The sequence below is a fragment of the Stomoxys calcitrans genome, chromosome 5 (genome assembly GCF_963082655.1).
Source record: "Stomoxys calcitrans chromosome 5, idStoCalc2.1, whole genome shotgun sequence".
In the NCBI taxonomy this organism is placed as follows: Eukaryota; Metazoa; Arthropoda; class Insecta; order Diptera; family Muscidae; genus Stomoxys; species Stomoxys calcitrans.
In genome coordinates, this window is record NC_081556.1 from 13,618,316 (window position 1) to 13,643,862 (window position 25,547).

General features: G+C 39.5%; 1 protein-coding gene across 1 annotated transcript in view; it reads left to right on the forward strand.

Moving 5' to 3' along the window:
* Nucleotides 1-7,200: 7,200 nt before the first annotated feature.
* LOC106090136 (MOXD1 homolog 1) overlaps nucleotides 7,201-25,547 on the forward strand; it is a 76,850-nt gene continuing 58,503 nt past the window's right edge. The window contains exon 1 of the mRNA XM_013256227.2: nucleotides 7,201-8,939. Coding sequence (XP_013111681.2) covers nucleotides 8,445-8,939 — 495 coding nt within the window. The 5' untranslated portion in view covers nucleotides 7,201-8,444. The remainder of the gene's footprint in view (nucleotides 8,940-25,547) is intronic.

The window sequence follows — 25,547 nt, forward strand, 5'->3', positions numbered from 1 at the left end:
GGTCTGAATCGAATCATAACCTGATATAGTTCCCATATAAACCGATCGGCCGATTTTTCTTCTTGAGCCTCTAGAGGGCGCAATTCTCACTGAAATTTGGTATTGTGACATGTTCTATGACATTCAATAGATACGCCAAATATGGTCCGAGTCGGTCCAAAACGTTATATAACTCCCATATAAACCGATCATCCGATAATACATGTCAGCCTCTAGAGGGAGCTGTTTTTATCCGAATTGACTGAAATTTTGAACAATGACTTCTTCGATGACCCCTAACATACGTGCCAAGTTTGGCCTAAATCGGCATAAAACCTGATATAGCTCCCATTTAAGCCGATCGATCTTCCGATGACTTCTTCGATGACCCCTAACATAGGTTTCAAGTATGGCCTAAATCGGAGTAAAACTAGATATAGCTCCCATATTAACCGATCTCTCGATTTTACTTTTTGAGCCTCTAGAGGGCGTAATTCTTATCCGATTTTGCTGAAATTTGAAACAGCCACTGTACCTATGACCTCTAATATACGTGACTAATATGGTATGAATCGGAACATAACCTTATATAGCTTCCATATAAACCGATCTCCCGATTTTACTTCTTGAGCCTCTAGGGGGCGTAATTCTCATCCGATTTTACTGAGATTTTGTACTGTGACGTTTTCTGTGACATTCAATAGATGCACCAAGTATGGTCCGAGTCGGTCCAAAACCTGATATAGCTCTCTTATATACCAATCCCCCTATAATACTTCTTCATCCTCTAGATGGCGCTATTTTTATCCAAATTGGCGGACATTTTGCAAAAGAACATCTTCTGTGACCCCCTCACATGCATGCCATGTATGGTCTGAATTGGCGTAAAACCTGATATAGCTCCCATATAAATCGATCTCCCGATTTTACTTCTTGAGCCTCTAGAGGGCGCAATTCTTATCTGATTTTTCTGAAACTTTGCACAGTCACTGTATCTATGACCTCTACCATACATGCCAAATATGCTCTGAATCGCTAGATAATGGTCCATAACCTGGTATAGCTCCCATATAAAACGATATCCCCTTTTTAAATCTTGTGTCTCTAGAGGGTGTGTTACTTATCCGATTTGGTTGAAATTTTGAGCTGTGACATGTTCCATGACATTGAACATATAAGGGCAAGCATGGTCCGAATCGGTCCAAAACCTGATATAGCTCTCATATAAACCAATTCCCCGACAATAAATCTTCAGCCTACAGAGGTCTCTATTCTTATCGTGTTTTGAAATTTTACACAATGACTTCTTCTATGACCCCTTACATACATGGTAAGTATGGCCTGAATCGGCGTAAAACCTGATATAGCTCCTATATAAACCGATCCGCCGATTTTACATCTTGAACTTTAGAGGGCTCAATATCCAAAAGGTATTCATAGTCATTTTCTAAAACATCAGGGAATTTGCTTCAGCCGATGCAATTTTCAGTTGCAACCAAGTGTCATACAAGCCCTGACACGGAATGTCCCTCTGTGATCTGCCCTGACCCACAATGTATCCGCCTGATTCTTAGCATATGGATTATCCAGATTCTTAGGACTTGGAACACTCGCCACTGATCTAAACACTCGAACAATGTATGCAACTTGGCATCAAAACTTATTCATTGTACTTTTGGCAACACTTCTGCCAACTCATTCATCGCTGTTGCCGGGAGGGAGCACACGATTGCTTTGCTTGTTGGTTGGTTGTTAGTTGGGCATTTAGTCAGTAGTTGAGAAGTTTAGTTCTGTTTAATTTCCACAACATGTCTGTCTGTCTGTCTGTTCGTATTGAACTTGTTTTCTTGAAAACGAGACGATCTTTTTTATTTTATTTTTGCAGAAGTATTCCCTGCAGTTAAGCTATTCTGGCAAATGGCACAAAAAAATACCCCCAGTAAAAAACGAATGCTGCACGAATGAATGATGATGATGATGCGCATGCGCGCAACTGTTCCACTGCCTTTATGGCTGAAGTAAAGTAGTAACAGCAGCAAATGTGGCAGAAACTGCGCCTATTCAGGCTGGCTGGCAGGCTGCCCGTTCGCACACATTCCAAGGGGCCTGTGAGTGACAAAGAGAGGAAGAGAGTGGCAGTGGCAGCAGTTCATGTATTGAATTTTAAAAATAAAAGCAAAAAGGCGTAGCAAAAAAAAAAATAAAGGCAACGCAACAAAATGTTGAAAAATAAAAAGATATAAGGCAACCGTAAATATGTCTCATGTCTGTCTGTCTGTCTGTGGGCTATTGGGTATTATTCGTTCAGCACATGTGTACGTACCTACTTTGTACAAGTTTTACATTTACTTGCCGTGTGCGATGTTTGAATACTGATGCGCTTCGTTGCGATCTCATGCATTGTTGTTATCTTATGCTGTGATGGGATACTTTTCTGTTCTTTATTTCTTTTCGAATTGAAAGAAAGAGTCATAACCAATAAAAGAGAACATTTTGGTTCTTAGGTTTTTTTTTGGAAAAACTAAGAGTTGTAAGAGACCCAATTGGAAATATTGTCATAAACAGTTGGTAAAGGTTGCGGAAGTTTTAAAAATTCTACGAAGGCGAACCAAACGATTTGATATACATTTGAGGATAATAGGCCATTGCAGGAGCAAAGGTATGGATATATGATAAAGTTTGACATCACTCAGCTGGAAGAATTGGGACAAAGCAGCACAAAGTACGCAATAGAGTAGAAAATGTATAGGGAAATAGCCGAGATGTCCACATTAGGTAGACATTTTTGTACATATTTTAAAACATTTCATATAAAGGTCAGGATTTGCTTTCCAACACAATATCCCAGCAGAAATCAAAATATAAAATTTTGGCCGTATTATTTAAGTAAAACACAAAATGAGCCCAAAATGTAAAAATTTTTGAAAACCAAAATTCAAATCGAGATTTTTATAAAACTGAAACCAATAAAGATAACTTTTTCGCATACCAGTGTTTGGCGATTTCGAGTTTTTCAGGAACGGAAGAGGTTTCGGATCAGATAACTGAGGCGACGTTTGAGGTCAAATGCATGACTCTTCTACCAGCAGCACAGTCTTAGATTGACGAAACTCTGGTATTGTCATCTGTTAGTTCCTGCTACAAGGTCGACGCATCCTTGTATCTAGCTCTAGGAGAGAACATTTCTGTGCGTCTTCATTGAGGACCCAGAGTCTGAGATATGTTAGCGACTACCTAACCATAAAGGGGCCCTGCAGGCATAAATCTAGAGGATTATAGAATACATTAAGTGACACGGTAGAGTACACAACCAGGAACCGTCCTGATCACGGTCTTGGAGTGTAAGAAGTAGATTAACGCCCTATCTGAGGATGGCTCAACACATCGTTTGGGTGCCTGGCAAAAGTGGAATAAGGGGGAATGAAAATGCAGACGAAAAGATACAGGCGGACCGACCCACCCTCAAAACCCGTCCAAAAATTACCTGTTCTCCTCGGAAAGGCTTAAGTACCCTCTCCCTTGGGAAAGACTAGCTTTAGTACACGTTCCCTTGGAAAAGGGTAGTTTCAATACCATTTCGCTTGGGAAAGGGTAGTTTTAGAAACCTTTCGCTTGAGAAAGGGTAGTTTCAGTACCTTGACAAAGGGTAAGCTTTTGTACCCTTTCCCTCGGAAGAGTGTAGTTTTGGTACCGTTTCCCTCGGGAAAGGAAAGTTTTGGCATCCTTCTCCTTGGATGAGGGTAGTTTTAGAACCATTTTCCTTGGGAAAGGGTAGTTTTAGTACCTTTCGTTTGAGAAAGGCAAAGTACGGTTGAAGTAGTTTCCCTTAGCAAAGTGTGGTTGTACTATACGTTCCCTTGGAGAGAATAGTTTTAGTACTATTTCGCTTGGGGAAGGGTAGTTTTAAGACTCTTTCCCTAGGAAAAGGGTAGTTTCAGTAAACTTTCTTCTGCCAAAGAGTAGCTTTGGTACCCTCTCCCTTTGGAAAGTGTAGTCTCAGTACCCTTTTCATTGGGTAGTTTTAGTTCACATTCTCTTGGAAAAAGGGTGGTTTTTGTACCCTTTCGCGTGGAAAAGGGTAGTTTTAGTATCCATTCTCTTGGCAAAGGGTAGCTTTGGTACCTTTTTCCTTGGTAAAGGATAGCTTTGGTACCCTTTTCCTTGGCAAAGGATAGCTTTGGTACCCTTTCCTTTCGAAAGTGTAGTTTTAGTACCGTTTCCCTCGTGAAAGGAAAGTTTTGGCAATCTTTTCCTTGGATGAGGGTAGTTTTAGAACCATTTCCCTTGGGAAAGGGTAGTTTTAGTACCCATTCCCTTGGGAAGGTGTAGTTTTAGTACCCATTCCCTTGGGAAGGTGTAGTTTTAGTACCGTTTCCCATGGGAAAGGAAAGACTTGGTACCCTTTCCCTAGGCAAAGGGTGGTTAGGACACGTTCCCTTGGAAAAGGGCAGATTTAGTACCTTTTCGCTTGGGAAAGGGTAGTTTTAGGACGCTTTCCCTTGGAAAAGTGTAGTTTCAGTAACCTTTCTTTTGCCAAAGAGTAGCTTTGGTACCCTCTCCCTTAGGAAAGTGTAGTTTCAGTACCCTTTCCATTGGCAAAGTGTAGTTTTAGTACCGTTTCCCTTGCCAAAGCGTAGTTTTAGGGAAACTAGGCATTGGAAAAGAGCAGATTTAGTACCTTTTCGCTTGGGAAAGCGTAGTTTCAGTACCCTTTCGCGCAAGAAATGTTAGTTTCAGTACCCTTTCTCTTGGCAAAGGGTAGCTTTGGTACCATATTCCTTAGCAAAGGATAGCTTTGGTACCCTTTCCCTTGAGAAAGTGTAGTTTTAGTTATGTTTATCTTGGAAAAGGAAAGTTTTGGCGTCCTTTCTCTTGTAAAAGGGAAGTTTTAGAATCCTTTCCCTTGCAAAAGGTTGGTTTTAGTAAATGTTCCCTTGGAAAAGGGTAAACTAAGTACCCTTTCATTTGGGAAAGAGTAGTTTCAGTACCCTTTCTCTTGGCAAGGGTAGCTTTGGTACCCTTTCCCTGGGGAAAGTATAGTTTCATTTGGGAAAGAGTAGTTTCAGTACAAAGTGGCAAAGGGTAGCTTTGGTACCCTTTCCTTGGGGAAAGTGTAGTTTTAATACCCTTTCCCTTGGCCAACGGTAGTTTTAGTACACGTTCCCCTGGAAAAGGGTAGTTTTAGTACACTTTTGCTGGGAAAGGATAGTTTTTAGTACCCTATTTCTTAGCAAGGGTATTAATTTATTAGGGTAGCGTTGGTACGCTCTTCCTTGGAAAAGTGTTGTTTTAGTACCGTTTCGCTTTGGAAAGGAAAGTTGTTGCATTCCTTCCCTTGAAAAAGGGTTGTTTTAGCACCCTTTCACTTGGCAAGGGTGGTTTTAATACACACGTTCATTGGAAAAAGGCAGTTTTAGTACCACATCTCTTGGGAAAGTGTAGTTTTAGTACTCTTTCGCTTGGGAAAGGGTAGTTTCAGTACCCTTTCGCTTGGGAAAGGGTAGTATCAGTACCCCTTCTCTTGGCAAAGGGTAGCTTAGTAACCCTTTCCCTTGGGAAAGTGTATTTTTAGTACCCTTTCCAAAGTTAAAGAGTAGATTTAGTACTTAAGATTTATACCTTAACTACCCTTTCCCAATGGGAAACGTATTAAAACTACCCTTGCCTATGGGAAAGGGTAGATTTTGGTACCCTTTATTTTAGGAAAGGGTAGATTTTGTACCCTTTCCTTTGGGAACGGGTAGATTTTGTATCCTTTCCTTTGGGAAAGGGTGTTTTTACCCTATCTCTTCCCTTGGGAAGGAGTAGTAAGCCAATTTTAGTACCCTATCCCCTGAGAAAGTGTAGTTGTAGTACTCATTTCCTTGGGAAGGGGTAGTTATTTACCTCTCAATTGGGAAAGGGTAGTTTTTGCACCCTTTTTCGTTGGAAAGTGTAGTTTTTGTATCCTTTTCCTTTGGGATGTGTAGTCTTTGTACCCTTTCCTTGGGAAAGGGCAGTAATTGTATCCTTTTCCTTTTTCGGTTTTGATTATTTTAAGATGGCACAAAATTTCCTTAAAATCGTTTAGCCCATCTCCCAGAACTGGCATCTTTGGATATTGAGACTAGGAAGGACAAATTTTGTTTGCGTCACCCTTAGCAAAGATTGTAGAACCTTTCTTCATTTTTATCATTTAACTCTTAGAAAAGAACTATAAATGTTCGACATATCTTGGCACGAACGAATTTGATTGTTTTTAGACACTTGTTTTAATCAGAATTTCTGGTACAACCCTGGACAATACAACGACATTTTATCTTGCTAACCTTGTATTACACACTATTCTAGACTTTTTGTCTTAGATCCCATTGACTAATCGATTTATGATGACCAACCTACCAAATGGTGTGTGCCAACAAATTTCCTACCAGGTAGTAAAACTGCACTAATCAACACAAACCAAGCGGCCGGCATTATTTATGCCAGAGGGGTAAACACAGAGAGTAAGTTTGTACTCATATGAAGTCATGCTCTCTTCACATGAGTACAAATGAAGAGAGTGTTGCAAAAGAGAACAAAGCCAAACTAACCAACAAACCAATCTACAGGTCAAACGAGTTTTGGCAGGCAACAAAAGGCGCATTCGCCAAGGGATAAGCATAAGGAAAGGATGTAAGCCGCAGGCGTATAAGAAAATTAAAAAAGAAGAAAAAAACGAACAAAGGATAATGCAAAATAAAAAGAAAAGTGTATGGTGAAAGATATGTATGGCAAAAACCAGAAATGAAAAATACCAATATTGTGAAATAGCTTATGAAAAAATTAAATTGAAGAGTATATGAAACAATAAGAAAGTTTTTTTAAAAAATATTTACAACAAATGGTTTAAGTTATAATAATAAAATTGTGATTTAAAAAGAAATATGGTTTAAGGAACCCATAATGAAGTCGTGAATTGAATATGAAAAATACCAAATTTGCCTAGGGTTATTTCTATTTAAAAACCATCCACCCCTATTTTTCGAGGCCAAGTGTTATATGTGTGTATTTTTATTTGTTTAACTTAAGTGCTCCGCAAATAGAAGCAGACAAAAACCATATGCGTGAAACTTCTTTGGTTGGGGGAAATAACCAGGGAATTCAACAAAAATAAAAACAAAAGGTGTGCTGTGTGCAGGCGCAAATGTTTGATCATTTCAAAATAACACAACTGCCGTTTGCCTGACTGTCAACGCTGCTGCTGCTGCGGTTGCGAACGCAAGGGCACAAGGCTGGTTGGTTGCCTTTATTCATCGGAAGTTATAAAAACGAAAAACGACAGCTGCGTATCTTTCATCTTCGGCAATACAAATAACAACAACACCACAGTAGAGACCAAAATAACCGCACGCAGACGCATACATACATATACAAGAATTCCTACATACATATGCATGTCCTCAAGCCATTGCCATACGCATGCAGGCTAACTTTACGATACGGGATTACGCGTGCTATTATCGGTAGTTCATTTGTTCGGTCGCTCTCTCTCGCTCTCGCTCTTTTCTCAATAATAAAGAGTGTGCAAAAACTAATCGATTAACGATATACCTCTAGCTTACATGCCGATAACAAAACATAGGTGTTAACAACATAACAGCCGCTGTTCAATGTAGCCAAGGATAAACAGCTATACAGTGGCATCGATTTATATGGTGATTTAAAAGTGATAAAAATTATGAAAAAAAATAAGAAATTAAGTGATCTCATTTAGAAAAAGTGATTAAATAATCAGGAAAAATATAAAGAATGTAAAGATAAAATATAAAAAATAACCTAAAATATTTAATGTTAGTTAACCAAAATCTGAATAAGTTTATACAAATAAAAAATACTAATAAATTGTACACCAAATCCAATCTCAAAAGCAAAACAAACTAACAACGGTTTTTCATTGGCTCTTATAAAATAATTTAAAGAATAAATTAAACATGATCATTAACAGAAGTGGTTAAAAAAAATTAAATAAAAGAGGTTTCAGAGTTCTTACAACGAAAAAAATTAAAATTAACAGGAATTAATGAAAAAATATAAATAAAACAGTTTTTACATTAAACAAAAATTCACAATAAAAATAATTCATGCCATAACCATTAAAAGTCTACAAAAAACAAAACAAATTCCATTTAAAAAATAAAAAAATCCTTCAACACACTTTAAGTTCTTAGCCTCATAAAAGTAAATTGTAATCTAAACAAAAATACCAGTGAATGCGCAACCCCTCTACCTTAGTTTCCCAACAACTATGAAAATTCTTTTAAAAATTCCAAAAAGTCAACTCAATTAAGAAAGTGTGCTATAAAATCTTTTAAAAGGTCCTTATCCTTAAAGAAAAGTGCATTAAAATTAAAAACAAATACCCACCAAAAGCATATTTTACAACACTACCCAAGGAATACACCTCCCACAATTGTTTTCTACCCTCACCTCCCCTTAACACCATCATGACATTTCTTGCAACTTACCGCTGTAACCTGCTACTGATGGTCTATCTTTTGATAGCCATGCGTCCATCCAAATATCTTCTAGCAGCTTGGCCCCATGATAGCCACAACAGTCATCAGTTACATCATGGCCATCATTTGGGTCACAACAATGCCAGAAACATTAGTTTTATGGATACTGCGTCGTCGTCATCGTCGCAGTCCTCCTCCTCATTGCCATCATTATCGTCATCGTCTTCCTTGTCTGGCTCTGGCATTACCTCAACCAAATCAGCAGGTGTCCATCATAGCGATTGGCGTCGCATGGAAATGATGGATGCTAACGGCCTTTATATGCTGGAATGGTGGACAAAAGCCAAGGATATATATTTTCGCGTTACAGTCAATACCCAAGGTTTTATTGGTTTGGGGTTTTCACGTAAATCGGGACGTATGGCAGGATCGGATATGGTATTGCTATGGGTAGATGATCGCTCAGGCAAGGCCAATGCATTGGTAAGTGGATTAAAGTTACAATTTTGAAATAATATCTCCCCTAGATTTAAATAAGAGGTCCGATCTGTGTGGTGTTCATTGCTGTTACAAGACGCTTAGCAGTGAGCTACAGCGCGTGTCCACCTTTTGCGGGCAGTGGAATTGTCTTGGAATTGGAGTAGAGTAGAGTAGACAGCCGCGGACAATCAGCGGTATCGAGCGGAGAGTCTCAGTGAGAGGCCGGGCGGCACCAGTTCTTACACAAATACTGGGTGCCTGTGATGCTCGAGTTATTGGACAGAAGGCATCTTTGGAGGGTATAACCCTAGATCACGCTTGGCACGCTCTGGGCGATTTTTCCCATTAGCGTAACTAGCTGCAATGACATCCGCGGACAATCAGCGGTATCGAGCGGAGAGTCTCAGTGAGAGGCCGGGCGGCACCAGTTCTTACACAAGTACTGGGTGCCTGTGATGCTCGAGTTATGGGACAGAAGGCATCTTAGGAGGGTATAATCCTAGATCACGCTTGGCACGCTCTGGGAAATTTTTCCTATTAGCGTAACATAATGGGCCTAATTAAAAGTCAAAACAAAAGTCCATATACGTAAATTTTTTCATAAAAGTTGTGCCCTATAGTTTCTTAAATAGGCACAAAAGAGAGCTAAACCAAGTTAGTTGCTGATTTGACCTATGCATGGTATGAAAAGTAGAAGAAGTCATTACAAAAGCCAACATGCAAAAATCCGCAGAAACTCTCACCGGCGAGAGTATGATCCAGTCAGCCAACACAACCCTCTACACAACTCCAGAATGACAAAAGAATTAAGAGCCTGGAGGGAATCCAGGCTCGGAAAGAGGTGTTCACACATTATCCTGTGTCTTCTCCTTAGAGCTGGCAAAATATCGATGGCACTATCGATACTATCGATATTTAATTTTTTGTCGTAATATCGATTGATACTTTACCTATCGATACTATCGGCAAAGTTACATTTTTTGCAAAATTGAACCGAAACAAACGTTCGCACACTGAATGCATCCTATAAGATACATTGCGCCTATAGAGGGCGCAATTTTCATCCAATTGAGCTAACGTTTTGTACAATGATTTCTCTCATGACTTTCATCTGACTTTATTAAATTTGGTTTTATTCGGTCTGCGTATTGATATTGCTTCTATATAAATCGATCTCCGGATTTGACTTCTCATTTTCGTTTGAAATATAGGTGATGGGAAATTAACGATAGTATCGATACTATGGAGATTTATTATTAGCAACATCGAAAATATTGAATGTTTCGATTATCAATAGTTTGCCATCTCTACTACTCCTTGCAACTGCGGGACAGTGATACAAAAGAAACTTCAATCTCATGGCAGCCGATTATTCGTACCGGATTGACCCGATGGAGTCCCCCATCGTCAAGGGCAGCCGCCTCAGTGTACAACACATTCCCACAGTGGAAGACTCTGTGATTTCCTAGCACTATCTGCGGCAATTAGCGATCGATGATCGATGTCAGTCTTAGGATAAGCGCTAAATGCTCGGCCAAAAGGCCTTTGCCAACTTGCAATCCCCACCACCAGCCCACGCAGTAGCAGTTTATTGTGTTTTATCTTTCGTCTGCTTGATTCTGTTGAGCGTCCAGAGCCAGGAGCTCTGCGACTAAGATGGGGTGCATCCCAGGTCTGGTTTGAGAGGGTCTGGCTGAGCAGTTAAATAGGTGACGTGTGTCGTGTGGTCTCTGGTTACAATCAGAATATACATCTTGCACGTCTGCATCAATCCTTGCTCTGTGGGAATTGAAGCGGCTGCATCTTACTCTACTTTAATTGGCTATGGCAGAACATCTGCCGGAACGTATGGAATGGCTGCATCTGCCAGAACGTAATTGAGCCAGAACTACTCTGGTTTGCCGGGTATCCGGTTTGTCGGGGATCCGGTTTTTCGGGGGAGCCGGCTTGCCGTGTGAGCCGGTTTGTCGGGGATCCGGTTTTTCGGGGGAGCCGGCTTGCCGGCGGCCGTTTTCCGGAGGACATGTTCGTCCTCGCGCGGTCATCGTAGAAAGTTCCCATAATGGATAACTCACTGATTCCCCAGCGCTTTGCAGCAATTAGCCATCCATTCCTGGCCCAAACTCCAGCCGCCCGGCCCGGGACCCAGTAGAGCCAACCCAGCTCAGCATCATTTCCCATGGTTCTAAGCAGCTTTCTGCATTTTCAAACTAGTTTCGACCCCATATGGTCCAACGACACAGCATTAAGCAGCGCCTGAATGTCCACGTGACAGTGTGATAGGACCGCCGATATCAAATTGACATCGTCTCCAGTGCCGCTCGGACCTCCGCCTGAAGTACGCTGCTGCATCCGTCAAAATAACTATTGAATTTACTGATTGCGCGGTCTTCTTAGCGGCCTTTTGTTATTAAGTGTCAACGTTTGTAAGCTTCATATTCAGTGGGATTTAGAAGTACCTGATGATATTTTAGATGATACATATTTCAACTGTTAGTGTGACTATTTCCACTGAGATATTCCCACACGCCTTGCCTTCAGCATCGCGAGCTGTTAACTGTGAAAGTCTAGACAGTTTTAGCCCTTTTATTACCCTGACAGTTGATGGCCTTCGGCCTTATCCCTATTTCCCGCCTTAATGACTTTAGCTGTGATGCGTCGCACAATGGGATAGAATTGGAAAAAAAATAGTATAAAATAATGACTGTAGCTGTGATGACTGTAGCTGTGATGCGTCGCACAATGGGATAGAATTGGAAAAAAAATAGTATAAAATATTTGATATAGTAAGAATTAAGTTGTTAAGAGCCTACCCTACTTTTCAGGCACCTGTTGAAGATTTTCAGCAAAAGTTCCGGTATGTTTTCTCTTTACACCCACCACTATAGAATAGCCACCACTATAGAATAGCCACCACTATAGAAAACCCACCACTAAAGAATACCCAACACAATAGAATACCCACCACTATAGAATACCCACCACTATAGAATACCCACCACTTTAGAATACCCAACACTATAGAATACCCACCACTATAGAACATACCCGCCATTAGTCTAGTCATTCCATATGTAACAGCTCGAAATATTGATCAGGACCCTCTAAAGTATATATATTCTCGATTGTCTTGACATACTGAGTCGATTTAGACATGTCCATCCGTCTGTATATCAAAATAGCGGTCAAACGCGTAATGCCCTTTGAAATTTTTCAAAGATACATCTTATTGATATAGGTCGCTGGGGATTGGAAATGGGCTATATTGGTTCAGATATGGATATCGCTTCCATATAAACCCATCCCCGGTTTTGACTTCTTCAGCCCCAAGAGGCCTCTATCGTGAAATTTGGCACGACTTTTGTTCTGACATTTATCAGTGACAAGTCTAATCCGAATCGTTCTTTAACCCGATAGAACCCCTAAAGAATCCAATACCCCGATTTGACTTCTCGAGGCCATAGAAGCCTCAAATTTCATCCGATTTGACTGAAATTTAGTATGGGACGTACATTTATGCTATTCACCATTCAAAAACCCAGAAGGCTTTACAAATATATTTTTATACCCATCACCGAAGGATCTTCATTTTGTCATTCCGTTTGCAACATATCCAAATATCGATTTCGTATCCGATAAAGTAAAAAAAATCTTGATTGTCGTAAAAATCTAAGGTGATCTAACCATGTCCGTCCGACTGCCTGCCTGTCTGTTGATATTGAGCTGAAGTTCGAAGATCGGCTATATCGAACTAAATCTTTATATAGCCCTCATATAGACCGATCTGCCGATTTTATGTCTTACGCCAATAAAAACTACATCTATTATCCGATTTTTCTGAAATCTGAGACAGTGACTTGTGTTAGGCCACTCGACATCCTGCTTTAATTTCGCGCAGATCAGTCGAGATTTGAATATAGCTGCCACATGGACCGATCTCTCAATTTAAGGTCTTCGTCCCATAAAAGGCGCATTTATTAGACCGATCGGCCTATTTAAGGTCTTAGACCCATAAAAGTCACATTTATTATTCGATTTTGCTAAATTAGAGACAGTGAGCTATGTTAGGCCACTCGACATTCTTCTTCAATTTGGACCAGATCGGTCCAGATTTGGATATAGCTGCCATATAGTCCGATCTCTCGGTTTAAGCTTTTGGGCCCATAATATGCAAATTTTTTATTCGATTTCGATGAAATTTAGGACAGTGGGTTGCGTTAAGCCCCTCGATATCCTTCTGGAAGACTGCTCTTATCGGTCCAGACTTGGATACAGCTGCCATATAGTCCGATCTCTCGATTTAAGATCTTGGGCCCATAAAAGGTGCATTTATTATCCGATTAAGCTGAAATTTGACACATTGACTTATGTTAGGCTTATCGACATCCGTGTGATATATGGTTCACATCGCTCTATATTTAGATATAGCTGCCAAAGAGACCCACTCAATGTCCGTACCGAGTTTGGTCCAAATCGGCCCGTATATCAATTTAGCTAAAATGGGTACATAAATAATGGATTTTTCACCGGATTATGACGAAAGGTGGTTTACATATATACCCGAGGTGGTGGATATCCAAATACTTAATACTTTTTTACTTGTTGAGTTTTATTTTACTTTTCTTGGGTTGCGTACTCCATGCCAACAAAGATATTCTTCACTACTACTGCCCATAATATGACAAGTAAAATAAGTCTAATCATATTTTCTTAAAGCTAATATAATAAAATGGGACCAAAATCCCATTCTATGCTTATAGTACTTTAAAGAAAACATTACCTGTGAAGCTGGCTAAGCATCTTTTCTTAACCATTATTCTATTCAATCGAAAAAATATTTCTCGTTACAACATTATCTCATGGCGCATTAATAGTTTCTTCTGTCTTCCTGTTATAACATGTTTCTACTTAGCTGCATACGTACAATAGCCATGATCCGTTATTCAATTTACATCCTTTCACAAGGTACCCCCCCAAACTAAAAGGATAACATTTAGACGGCTTCTTTGTGAATAGCAAATCAAAGCGAAAAAATGCCCTAAAAAGAATCGAACCAGATTTTCACAATAGAGATATCTGATTTCAACCCTTAGATATTTGATATTATTCAAGTAGCAGCAGCAAGGGGCTTCCGTTATTTGGACGTAACCATAACCAAATACATACATACTTCATGCGTAATATGCGACATATTGATGGATGTGTGATATTTATGTATATGCATGTGTATGTGTACCATTGTACCATGTGCTTCACATAAAGTATCTATTGTAAGGATAGCAGCAAGAATATTTAGAAGAACTTCCAACTTTTTAAATTTTTTTTCACATGTTTGTCAGCACGCAAAAGTATTTCAAGGTAAACGAATGCATCAAACTTTGCCATGGGTGTTTGTGGAATGTTCAAAGGGGGAACAACTTAAGGGGTTTTTGATCTTTAATCTGTATATATTCGCCCAGAAGAATTGGCTGAACCTATAAACTTTAAATTTAGCATAAAATTTAATCGTAATACCAAGGTGCTGGTTAAGGCTGGATTTTTTAAAATTCGTATTAATCATATTGAAATTAGTAAATTACTCAACACATCATTGTTGTTGCCTTTCACTTAAGACTCATGTGTTTGTGCTAAAGCAAAGCCATATTACAACAACAGTAGTTAGGTGAAATAATAGAAAACCGTCAGGTGCAAGACACTGAGTACACTAAAAGAAATCTTTATTACTGTGGACGCCCCCACAAATACACTGGCATAATATGAGAGCACTAGGTGAGAGTATGAGAGACAAAAGTTGGATGTGTAAAAGAAAGAGAGGTGTGATGGGGTGTTATAGTGGTGGGTTGTGTGCATGTGTCATACGGAAGACAGCTAGCTGCATATGCTTCTTCTTTAGACAATGTATTTTGTATTTATTGTAAGTTATTTGCAAACTAAAGCTGAGTATTCTGTTCAGCTTTTCAAGCGAATTGCGGTCAAACTCTACATAAAATAAACGACGCTGGATAAAAATAGGCAAAAAAAGTAGTACCCTGTTTATAGTGAGGAAAATGGCAAAAAGATATTTTAGAGGCAATGATTGAAATGGCTAAACACAATTGAAGCTGATCTAACTTAAAGTCATTTCTTTTTTACCCTCCACCATAGGATGGCGGTATATTAATTTCGTCATTCTGTTTGTAACTCCTCGAAATATTCGTCAAAGACCCTATTAAGTACATATAACCTTGATCGTTCACCATAGCGCAGAGGTTTGCATGTCCGCCTATGAAGTTGAACGCCTGGGTTCGAATCCTGGCAGGAACATCAGAAGAATTTTCAGAGTTGATTATACCCTCCTAATGCTGGCGTCATTTGTGAGGTAGTTTGCCATGTAAAAACTTCTCCCCAAAGAGATGTAGCTCTGCGGCATGCCCTTCGGACTCAGCTATAAAAATGAGGTCCCTTATCATTGAGCTTAAAATTGATTTGTGAGAAGTTTGTCCCAATTTCTTAACGGAATGTTAATGGCCAAGTTTGCATTTGCATCCTTGATCGTCATGACATTTTAAGTCGATCTAGCCATGTCTTCCCGCTCGTCCGTCTGGCGAAAGCACGCTAACTTTGGAAGGAATAAAGCTAGGCACTTGAAATTTTGCACAAATACTTTTTATAAGAGCAGGTCGGTTGAGATTGTAATTGATCCATATCGGACTTTTGATATAGCTACCATATAAACCGATCTTGGATCTTGGTTTCTTGAGCCTCTGGAGGGCGCAATTCTTATCCGATTTAGTTGAAATTCGCAAGACATGTTTTGTTATGACTATGCGAAGTATGGTTGAAATCGGTCCATAGCCTGATAAAACTGCCGTACAAACCGATCTGGGGTCTTGAATTCTTGAGCCTCTAGAGGGTGCAATTGCTATCCCATTTGGCTGAAATTTTGCATAAAGTGTTTTGTTATGACTTCCAATAACTGTGCTTAGTATCGTTCTAATCGGTCCTTAAGTGATATAGCTGCCATATAAGGCAATCTTGAATCTTGACTCCTTGAGCCTCTAGTTTGCGCAATTCCTAACCGATTTAGTTCAAATTTTGCACGACGTGTTTTGTTATGACTTCCAAAAACTGGGCCAACTTTGGTTTAAAGCAGTCCATAATCTGATATAGCTGCCATATAAACCGATCTGGGATCTTCGATTACTGAGCCTCTAGGGAGCGCAATTATTATCCGATGTGGCTGAAATTTAGAACAACGGCTTTTCCCATGACCTTGAATATACGTGCCACATATTGTCTGAATCGACTATAGCCTGATACTGCCCTCATACAAACCGATCTCCCTAGTTTACTTCTAGAGCCCCTACAGGGCGCAAGTCTTATTCAAATTGGCTGAAATTTTACACATTGACTTCTGCTATAGTCTCCAACATCTGCTATAGTCTTCCAACATGCGATCCATGGTGGAGGGTATATAAAATTTGCCCTCCCCGAACTTAGCACGCTATTAAATGTTATTTATTGGGTTGCCCAAAAAGTAATTGCGGATTTTTTAAAAGAAAGTAAATGCATTTTTAATAAAACTTAGAATGAACTTTAATCAAATATACTTTTTTTACACTTTTTTTCTAAAGCAAGCTAAAAGTAACAGCTGCAGTTATCAGCAATTACAGAGTCACAAGCTGTGAAAAAATTTGTCCACGCCGACTATATGAAAAATCCTCAATTACTTTTTGGGCAACGCAATAATTTTATTTCTCTCTCGCTACATGAAAATTGATGCATACTTTAGGGGGTTATGCTTTCGAAGCTTCCAGCAAAACATTCGCTCTATACAACTTTATTTCAAGAAAAAGATTTCAGCTCTTAAAACTCTTTTGTCATTACAAAAAGGTAATTATTTTTATACCCGCCATCATAGGATGGGGGTATACTAAGCTGGTCATTCCGTTTGTAACACCTCGAAATATTGACCTAAGACCCCATAAAGTGTATATTTTCTTGATCGCATCGACATTCTGAGTCGATCTAGCCATGTCCGTCCGTCCGTTGAAATCACGATAGCAGTTGAACACGTTAAGCTAGCCACTTCCTCTTATTGATGTAGGTCATTGGGGATTGCAAATGGGCTGCATCGGTAAAGATTTGGATAAAGCTCCCGATTTGACTTCTTGAGTCCTTACAAGCCTCAATTTTTGTCCGATTTGGCTGAAATTTTGCACATACAGCTCTGTGACTTCCAACAACTGTGCCAAAAACGGTCCAAATTGGTCTATAGCCTGGTATACCTCCCATATAAACCGATCTCTCGATTATCCTCCTTCCGGTCCTAGACGTATTAATTTTTGCTGATTTGACAGAAGTTTGTAGAAGTATTGCAGAAGTATGTAAATTCAATTTTATGCCCTTCAACTAAATTTTGTTTGTATAAATTTTTAGCTGAATCCATGGTGGTGGGCTGCCAAGATTCGGCCCGGACGAACTTAGCAAGCTTTTACTTGTAACATAATCTTATTTCTCTCAGCATTAAAATTGTTGCCTACTTTAAGGGTTATGCCTTCAAAGTTTTTTACAAAACTTTCGCGCTATACCCCATTATTTCATCAAAAGATTTTACCATCCAAAACCCTTTTGTCATTACAAAAAAAGTAATGATTTTTCATTATACAAATTGCAAAGATAATTAATTAGTCTCTTCCAACTAAGGGCTGATTCATTCACTCATTCATTATTGCTAGGAATTTTGTAAAGAAATGGTATTTCATGAATCTCTCAACCCAAAGCAATATCAATAAGCTTTTAATTCCTTAATAATAATTAACAAAATTATATTCTCAATAAAAGCAATTTTAAAGCATTCTTCTTAATTAAAATTCCCTTTGGGCTCCTTTCACATCAGTAATATTTACCTTTATTTACCGCGCCCCGCGCATAAATTTCAACAATTTGGCTAAGTAATTAGTTTTACAGATAAACGCAGCCGCCTATTGATAAATTCATCATTAATATTTTATTTCAGAAATTTATGACATGTCACATTGAGCTGCGTCAGCAAAGAATGCCTCCTCTGGCATTTGGCTGAAAAAGACCATGGCAAAAATCACAGTCTTAATAAATTACTTAAGTAAGCAATTTATGACAATGTATAACACTTTCATACTTTCTCTTTGTGGCATTGACATAAAGAAATATCATAAGGCCATGACAGGGCAAAGGAGTAAATGAAATCGAATATCCCCATAAGTAGTAAATAAATGTAGATAAATTGTTTAGTCTGTGTGGCTACGCAATATGTATTGAACACATAAAGGCAGGCATTGAATTTAAATCGATATTTAAGCCTAAAAGTAGGCTATAGCATCACGTACTCTATCAATGACTGTTGAAAGTAGGCAACAAATCCATTACAATCAAAGATTAGATTCTTAGATTCAATTCATGGCTTTTAATAATTTATTTTAATTTACACTTTTCTTACTTACCAACTCACTTCTAAACTTTTCACAATGCCCTTTCGGTAGCAAAGATGTTCGCACCGCTTATTTCCCGGCCAATCTCATTAATTATTCGTTACAATTGCGAAATTTGTTTGCTGTAACAGCTGTCGTTTTTATGTTGCTGCGGTAACATTTTGCTTGTCTCAGTTTATTGTAATTGCTCGAGAAACCCCTTTTTGTGGGGGTTTAATTCAATGATCATTTCAACTTGTGGTTTCTTAAGGGTTTGAGAAACGGAATCCAAAATATCTGCAATGCCTAAAAATAAAAGAACATTTTGGTTCTTGTAAAAAAAAATTGTCTCTATTTAGGCAATTGGTGGTTTTGTACACATGGCGGCAAAAAGTCTTATCCCAAACACACATAAATAAATATAAGCGATAGTTTGAGTGGATTAATTTATTCTTACACAATGTTACCTGAAGAAGAGAAAAATTTTAAAGAAAATAAGTAGGTAAGGTTGAAAGACTATGGTCATACACCTAAGCCAGTAATCGGCTGCTCGCGAGCTCCAAATATTTAAAAGTAGCCTCGAATATCTAGTAGCCAGAAAATCTAAGTCGGGAATTCCGCGCTACTTACAAAATCCTTTGTTGTTTTCCATACCACGCCTCTAAGTTGGTTCAATGCATTGTGTGCCCACCTAAGTGCCGGTGTGTTAGTGGCTAAAGCCGTGCAATGATATAGGAAATGCTCCAACGCACAATGGGGCAAAATCGAAAAAAAATAGTAAAAATTCCCTATAAGAACGAGTAGAGCTGAGGTGTTAGCAAGATTGTGTGCAAAATTTCAAGGCCATAGTTTGTCCGGTCGCCTTTTGGCAGGCCCTTAAAATTGGTCACCTCGGTATTTCGGAAATTTGTAGTCTGCATCCCGATAATCGTTAGAGCAAAAGACAAATGGCTGCCAAGTACAAGAAAACACAACAAGACTTTCTGATGCACACACATTGCTTTGCGATATTTACTCGATAAAGAAATATCCATCCCAAAATAGGTATTTAAAGGTGCAAAAACAACAACTCCCATGAGTAATTTTTTGTTTTGTTTAAAGTATAACGAACACAGCAGATCATAATACGACATCGTAATGCAGTAGTGCGAAAATAAAAGGCTTGTAACATTAGTAATTGTCATAACATCGAAAAAATCCAAATAAACTCTGAAAGAGTTTGAAATTTACCAACTGAGATCTGCTTATTAATGGTAAAAAATGTGAGTTTAAATTATGTTACAACATTATGTTCCCCTTTTGCGGATGACATGACACATTGTTGAGGTTGATTATTGGCTAGAAATCCGCGCATGCAATGAATGGCTTTCCTTGTCACTCTTTTCATCTTGGGATACTCAATATATTGAGGTAAAACATCCTGGCGCATCTCTTTCAATCATTCTGGTACGTCAAGTACGTGGCACAATAAGAAAGAATAAAAAAAAATAGTAAAAATTCATTTGGGAACGGAAAGAGATAACTCTTTTAAATTTGAATGGTTAGAGCTGAGTTGTTATCGGATCATGTGAAAAATTTCGGACCCGGCTTGAGAGTAAGTTGACACGAATGTCGTGTTAAACGCAGATGCCTGCAATCGTGGCCAAATATCGTGGCGTCTAGGAACGCCCCCACATGTGGTAACCCACACATGGGTACCAATTTGATCCCATGTATTTGTACGTGTTCACCTCCTTGGTTAGGAGCGGAGCACCATCCAAAACTCCTTCCGATCTATGGGTTACGGCACGCGGTTGAAACTCCACGCTGAGCTTGTGTTCTACCAGCGATTTGAGTACAAACCACAGCCATCACATTGGTCCCCATTGGGTCATCACCATTGTCAGGCTGAAACCGAAGTTACAGGGGCTCCTGACACCCGTGGTACCAGATTAAAGTCTGCGGTCAGACTTCGCAGTCTTAAAAGTCTACTACCAGTTGAACCCCAAACAGTTCCGGGCTGGTCACCTAGGAGATAGAAATCGCCCTAAGCCGACCTATAGCCAGCATACGAGAGAGGCACCAAAACAACATACATCAAAAAAACACATATCAGCTCCACCATGGGACTCAACAATCAACGCGGTCAACCTCATGGATGACCGAATAAGACCACAAAAGCTATCAATCATTTCTCTAACCATTCCGGCTACTCCAGTCGTCTTCTCCTTCACCCGATCCAAATGTACCAGGAAACCTATTCTGTCTGAAACACTCCCAAATATTTTAAGAGCGCAACGTTACTGATGCTAGCTCCACCAGATCGAATCGTGGGTAGACGATTCCGCGACAAAATGCCCTTGAGCAACCTTATCACGGCTTTGTCCTCCGTGACGTTCATTCGCACACAATGCTCATGGCAAGCTCACTGTGAGTTTCGCGAGCGATGACCAGGTCATCCACATTTGCACTGATTTTGAAGGACTCAGCGAGACGTCCCAGCACGGGATCCATCATAAGGTTCCATATGTATGGAGCATAGATGGACCCCCGAGGGCAGCCACGCTGAAAATTCTTCCAAACCGTAGCGCTAACAACAACCATGCATGCCCTTCTATCATAGAAGTAACTACACCAGAGAGAAAGATCTCGACAACTTATTTCGCCTAATCTCGTGAGTACGCCATGAAAGGTAATCAAACGCGCCTTTAATATCAACAAATATGCCAAGGCAATATTTGGCGCTAGACTCTCTCACATAGTTCTGCACATGGATCCAGGCATCCTCCCGAAAGCCGAACTGGCACGGAGAAGTACGCTCCTTCTTAGCCCTCCCTAAATCCTGTCACCATTATTCTTTTCAATACTTTTGCAAGCACGGCGAGGAGGCTGATGTCCCGATAGGATCTTGGATTGCTCCTCAATCGATCGGGCGATTTGAGAAGGACTACGACTCGAGGACATTTAAACATACGAGGGAAATAGCCTGCTTTGACACATCGTGTGAGGATCAACTCGAAATGGTCAGGTATAGCCTTCCAGACGCTTTTACACATTTGTCTAGTCATGCCGTCCATGCCCGGTGACCTTCCGCTTCTAAGCCGGCAGACAATGTTCACTATCTTGACCCATTCTAGACTTGGAGTAGGCACAACTATCTCCACACTAGGAGCCTGTTCGTGCTCATCCGCATGGGGTAAGAATGTTCCCATTAACACCTTAGCACTTCAGCACATTTCCACGTACGAGGAAAATAGCCTACTTCAACACATCGTGTGAGGATCAACCCGACAAAGTCAGGTATAGCCTTCCAGATGCATTTATACATCTGTCCAGTCATACCGTCCAACTGGCATGGACGGTATGACTGGACCTCCCGCTTCTAAGCCGGCAGACACTGTCCACTATCTAGACCCTTTCCAGACTTGGAGGAGGCACGATCATCTTCACACTGGGAGCCTGTTCGTGCTCATCTGCATGGGCAAAGAATGTTCCCATTAACACCTTAGCACACTCGTTCCAAGAAGTTAACATATTGTGCCCCACTCTAAAACCGCCCAGGCCACTCGGACTAGAACCCTGTTGCCCAAGCGTCGGCGCATGAGGTATACCTTGCCCCATGGATCATCTCTGTTGTCATGTAAAAATCTCCTTAAGTGATATTCTTTACTCGTAATCAATAGTTGCGTGTACGTTCTCATATTACTAAGGTAGTCCTTTCAGCGTGATACAAGACCTACAGCATTGGAACTCCTCTGACGCCTGACGTTCCGCCACATAGTTTCCAGCTCACGGATCTACCACTTCACCTTACATAGTTTCGACGTCTGTCAAGGAGCACACCATTCACCGTGCTCATCCATTCGTCTATCTGGGCAATTTGTTCACCTATAGTCAGTGCCCTAAAGTCATCTAAAGACAATGTCGATGCAGTCTTCCTAAAACTTTCCCCAAGTCCCAGTTCACGTCTCGATCTTTTCAGCACCTGGTTTGTTCAGTCGTAATCTCAATTGGATTAAGGTCAAAAATAAAAATAGATTTGATAACAAAAAGTTTCATGAATAAGATATTGACCAACAGGTGAACCGGGGTGTTGTTCTCTGTGGTCTTTCAACAGTCACATATGCGAATTGCATAGGATGTTGTTAAAGTATCACAAAAATGATCCGTATAGCCGGGAGCCTTAACAGCCAAGTGATATGAGCAAAGTGATGGTAGTGAACAAGAAAGCCTAGGCACCTTTAGAAACGGAGCGTATACCAATGGCTGCTAAATTTGATTCAAGGATCAGGCAATTTCTTTTCACTAACTTTGCAAAAATCACATCTTTCCGCTTAACATAATCCTCAAGGTCCACTAGAGTTATTTTACGATATTTAATAAAACCTACTATTATTTCACTTATCCTTTCCTTAAGTAATTAAGTACAACAATTAAGAACAAAAAATAATGTTGTTAATTAATTGTTGTGTTTGTAATTAACTGGATTTTAAGAAAAACTACTACATTATAAATTTGAAAAATCTTAAAATCCAGTTAATTACTAACACAACATATATCAAAAATTAATTAACAACATAATTTTTTTTCTTAATTGTTGTACTTAATTTACTTATTATTGCTACATTGCAACATACCATTTCTCGGAAATTTCCCAAATAACTTTCATCAAATATTATATTTCACAAACAACCTAACTATGTTACTACTTACATCCTTTTTGTTACTACTTACATCATATACAACATGTATGCTGCAAAACATTTTTACGGTACAAGCAAATTTACTTAGAATCTATTACGTTATGATTCATCCAAATTAGTTATGAAAGCTTAAAACTTTGTTTTACATTTTTTTGCCTTTCATCTCCTCTCCTTGTTTCTGTCACCTATACATTTGAAAAATGAAATCCAACACGTAAAGATTCCATTACAAGTTATGGCATTTTTTGATGCTGCTTAGTTGCACATTCAGCCGAAACCTCTAAAAATAAAATTCAGTTTTGCTCTCTCTCTCTCCCTCTCACTCAACTTTGTGAAATACATAAAAGTACAAATTTTCGGTTAAATGCCGGCTTAAGGATCCTAGCATCCTTTATGCTGTTATGAAGAACAGGTATAACATATTGCTTCAAGGACAACAAATCAAAAAAAAATGTTTCCAACAGTTATGCTGAGGTAAACACATACATACATAGACACTTAAATAAGTGAAGACTGTATAGAAATGCAAGTGCAGATGGATGTATGTACATACATTTATATGTGTGTACTACCAAAACTGGAATTCATGCCAAATACTTACACAAATATTGCAAATGTTCAAGGTTAAACCAGAGTAGAAGTTAATCCTTTGGATTATAGGCTAATGTGTGCAAACTTATGGCATTTTTTTTGGTAATATTGATATTTTGACGGTATATTTGATTTGTAGAAGATTATAAAGCCATCGAAATGGAATACTAGCGAATAACGCCTTCTGGGTTGACGTATTAAAGTCAATTTTCTTTGCCATTGTGGAGCAACACTAACAGGACAAACAGTGGTCTTTTCAAGGAGGTCAATCTAGAGAAGTATGGTAGCCTGCAATGATTTATTCACTTCATAATCTGATCAAGACAAAGGCTGATTAAGACAAAGTCTGATCAAGGTCAAGTCTGATCAAGATCAAGCCTGATCAAAACAAAGTCTGATTAAGACAAAGTCTGATCAAGACAAAGTCTGATCAAGACAAAGTCTGATCAATACAAAGTCTGATCAATACAAATTCTGAACAAGACAAGATCAACACAAAATCTGATCGAGACAAAGTCTGATCAAGACAAAGTCTGTTCAAGACAAAGTCTGATCAAGACAAAATCTGATCGAGACAAAGTCTGATCAAGACAAAGTCTGATCAAGACAAAGTCTGATCAAGATAAAGTCTGATCAAGACAAAGTCTGATCAATACAAAGTCTGATCAAGACCAAGTCTGATCAAAACAAAGTCAGATCAATATAAAGTCTGATCAAAACAAAGTCTGATAACGACAAAGTCTGATCAACACAAAATCTGATCAAAACAAAGTCAGATCAAGACAAAGTCTGATCAATGAAGACAAAGTCTGATCAAGACAAAGTCCGATCAAGACAAACGCTGATCAAGACAAAGTCTGATCAATACAAAGTCTGATGAAGACAAAGTCTGATGAAGACAAAGTCAGATCAAGACAAAGTCAGATCAAGACAAGGTCTGATCAAGACAAAGTCTGATCAAGACAAAGTCAGATCAAGACAAAGTCTGATCAAGACAAAGTCTGATCAAGACAAAGTCTGATCAAGACAAAGTCTGATCAAGACAAAGTCTGATCAAGACAAAGTCTGATCAAAACGAAGTCTGATCAAAACGAAGTCTGATCAAAACGAAGTCTGATCAAGACAAAGTCTGATCAAGACAAAGTCTGATCAAGACAAAGTCTGATCAAGAAAAATTCTGATCAAGACAATCTCTGATTACTTACACTTGAAGAACTACACTTACTACAACTACACTTAGCCTTCAAAGCGGAAAGGCGGCTGGCCCCGACGAAGTTCCAGTAGAAGTCATGAAAATAATCGCCGAGAAACAAACAGAAATGCTTCTGAACACCTATAGTAAATGTCTGTCAGAAGGAAAATTCCCAGATGCAAGGAAACAACAAAACCGAACCAAAATCGCTGTCGTCTTACTGCCCACTGTGCATGATGGACACAGCAGGCATGCTGTTGGAGCTTTTAATAAAGCCATGACTCGCGAAGCCAATCGCCGCAGGTGGAGAACTCTCGAGACGGCAACATGGCTTCCACCCACTGAAGTCAACAAAAGGGACCCTAAAGGACATAGTTGAGGTTTTGGAAGCAGAACCCTCGCTACAGACCGGTCGTCCTATTGACAACGTTTAACGTTAAGAACACCTTTAACAGCATCAGGTGGGTGGACGTATTGCGGGCCATGAAGAAAGACCTTAAAGTGCCGCGATATCTGATGACTATCATGAGAAGTTACCTGAAGGACCTGGTGCTCGTCTCACATCCATCGAGGGTATGAGGAGGTATGGAATAATGTCGGGCGATATCTTTGAAACGTCAGCTACGACGAAATACTGAGGATAAAGATGCTAGTTAACACATATCTGGTGGGATAAGCAGACGGCATTGCCGCTGTCATCGCAGCAAGAAATACGAAC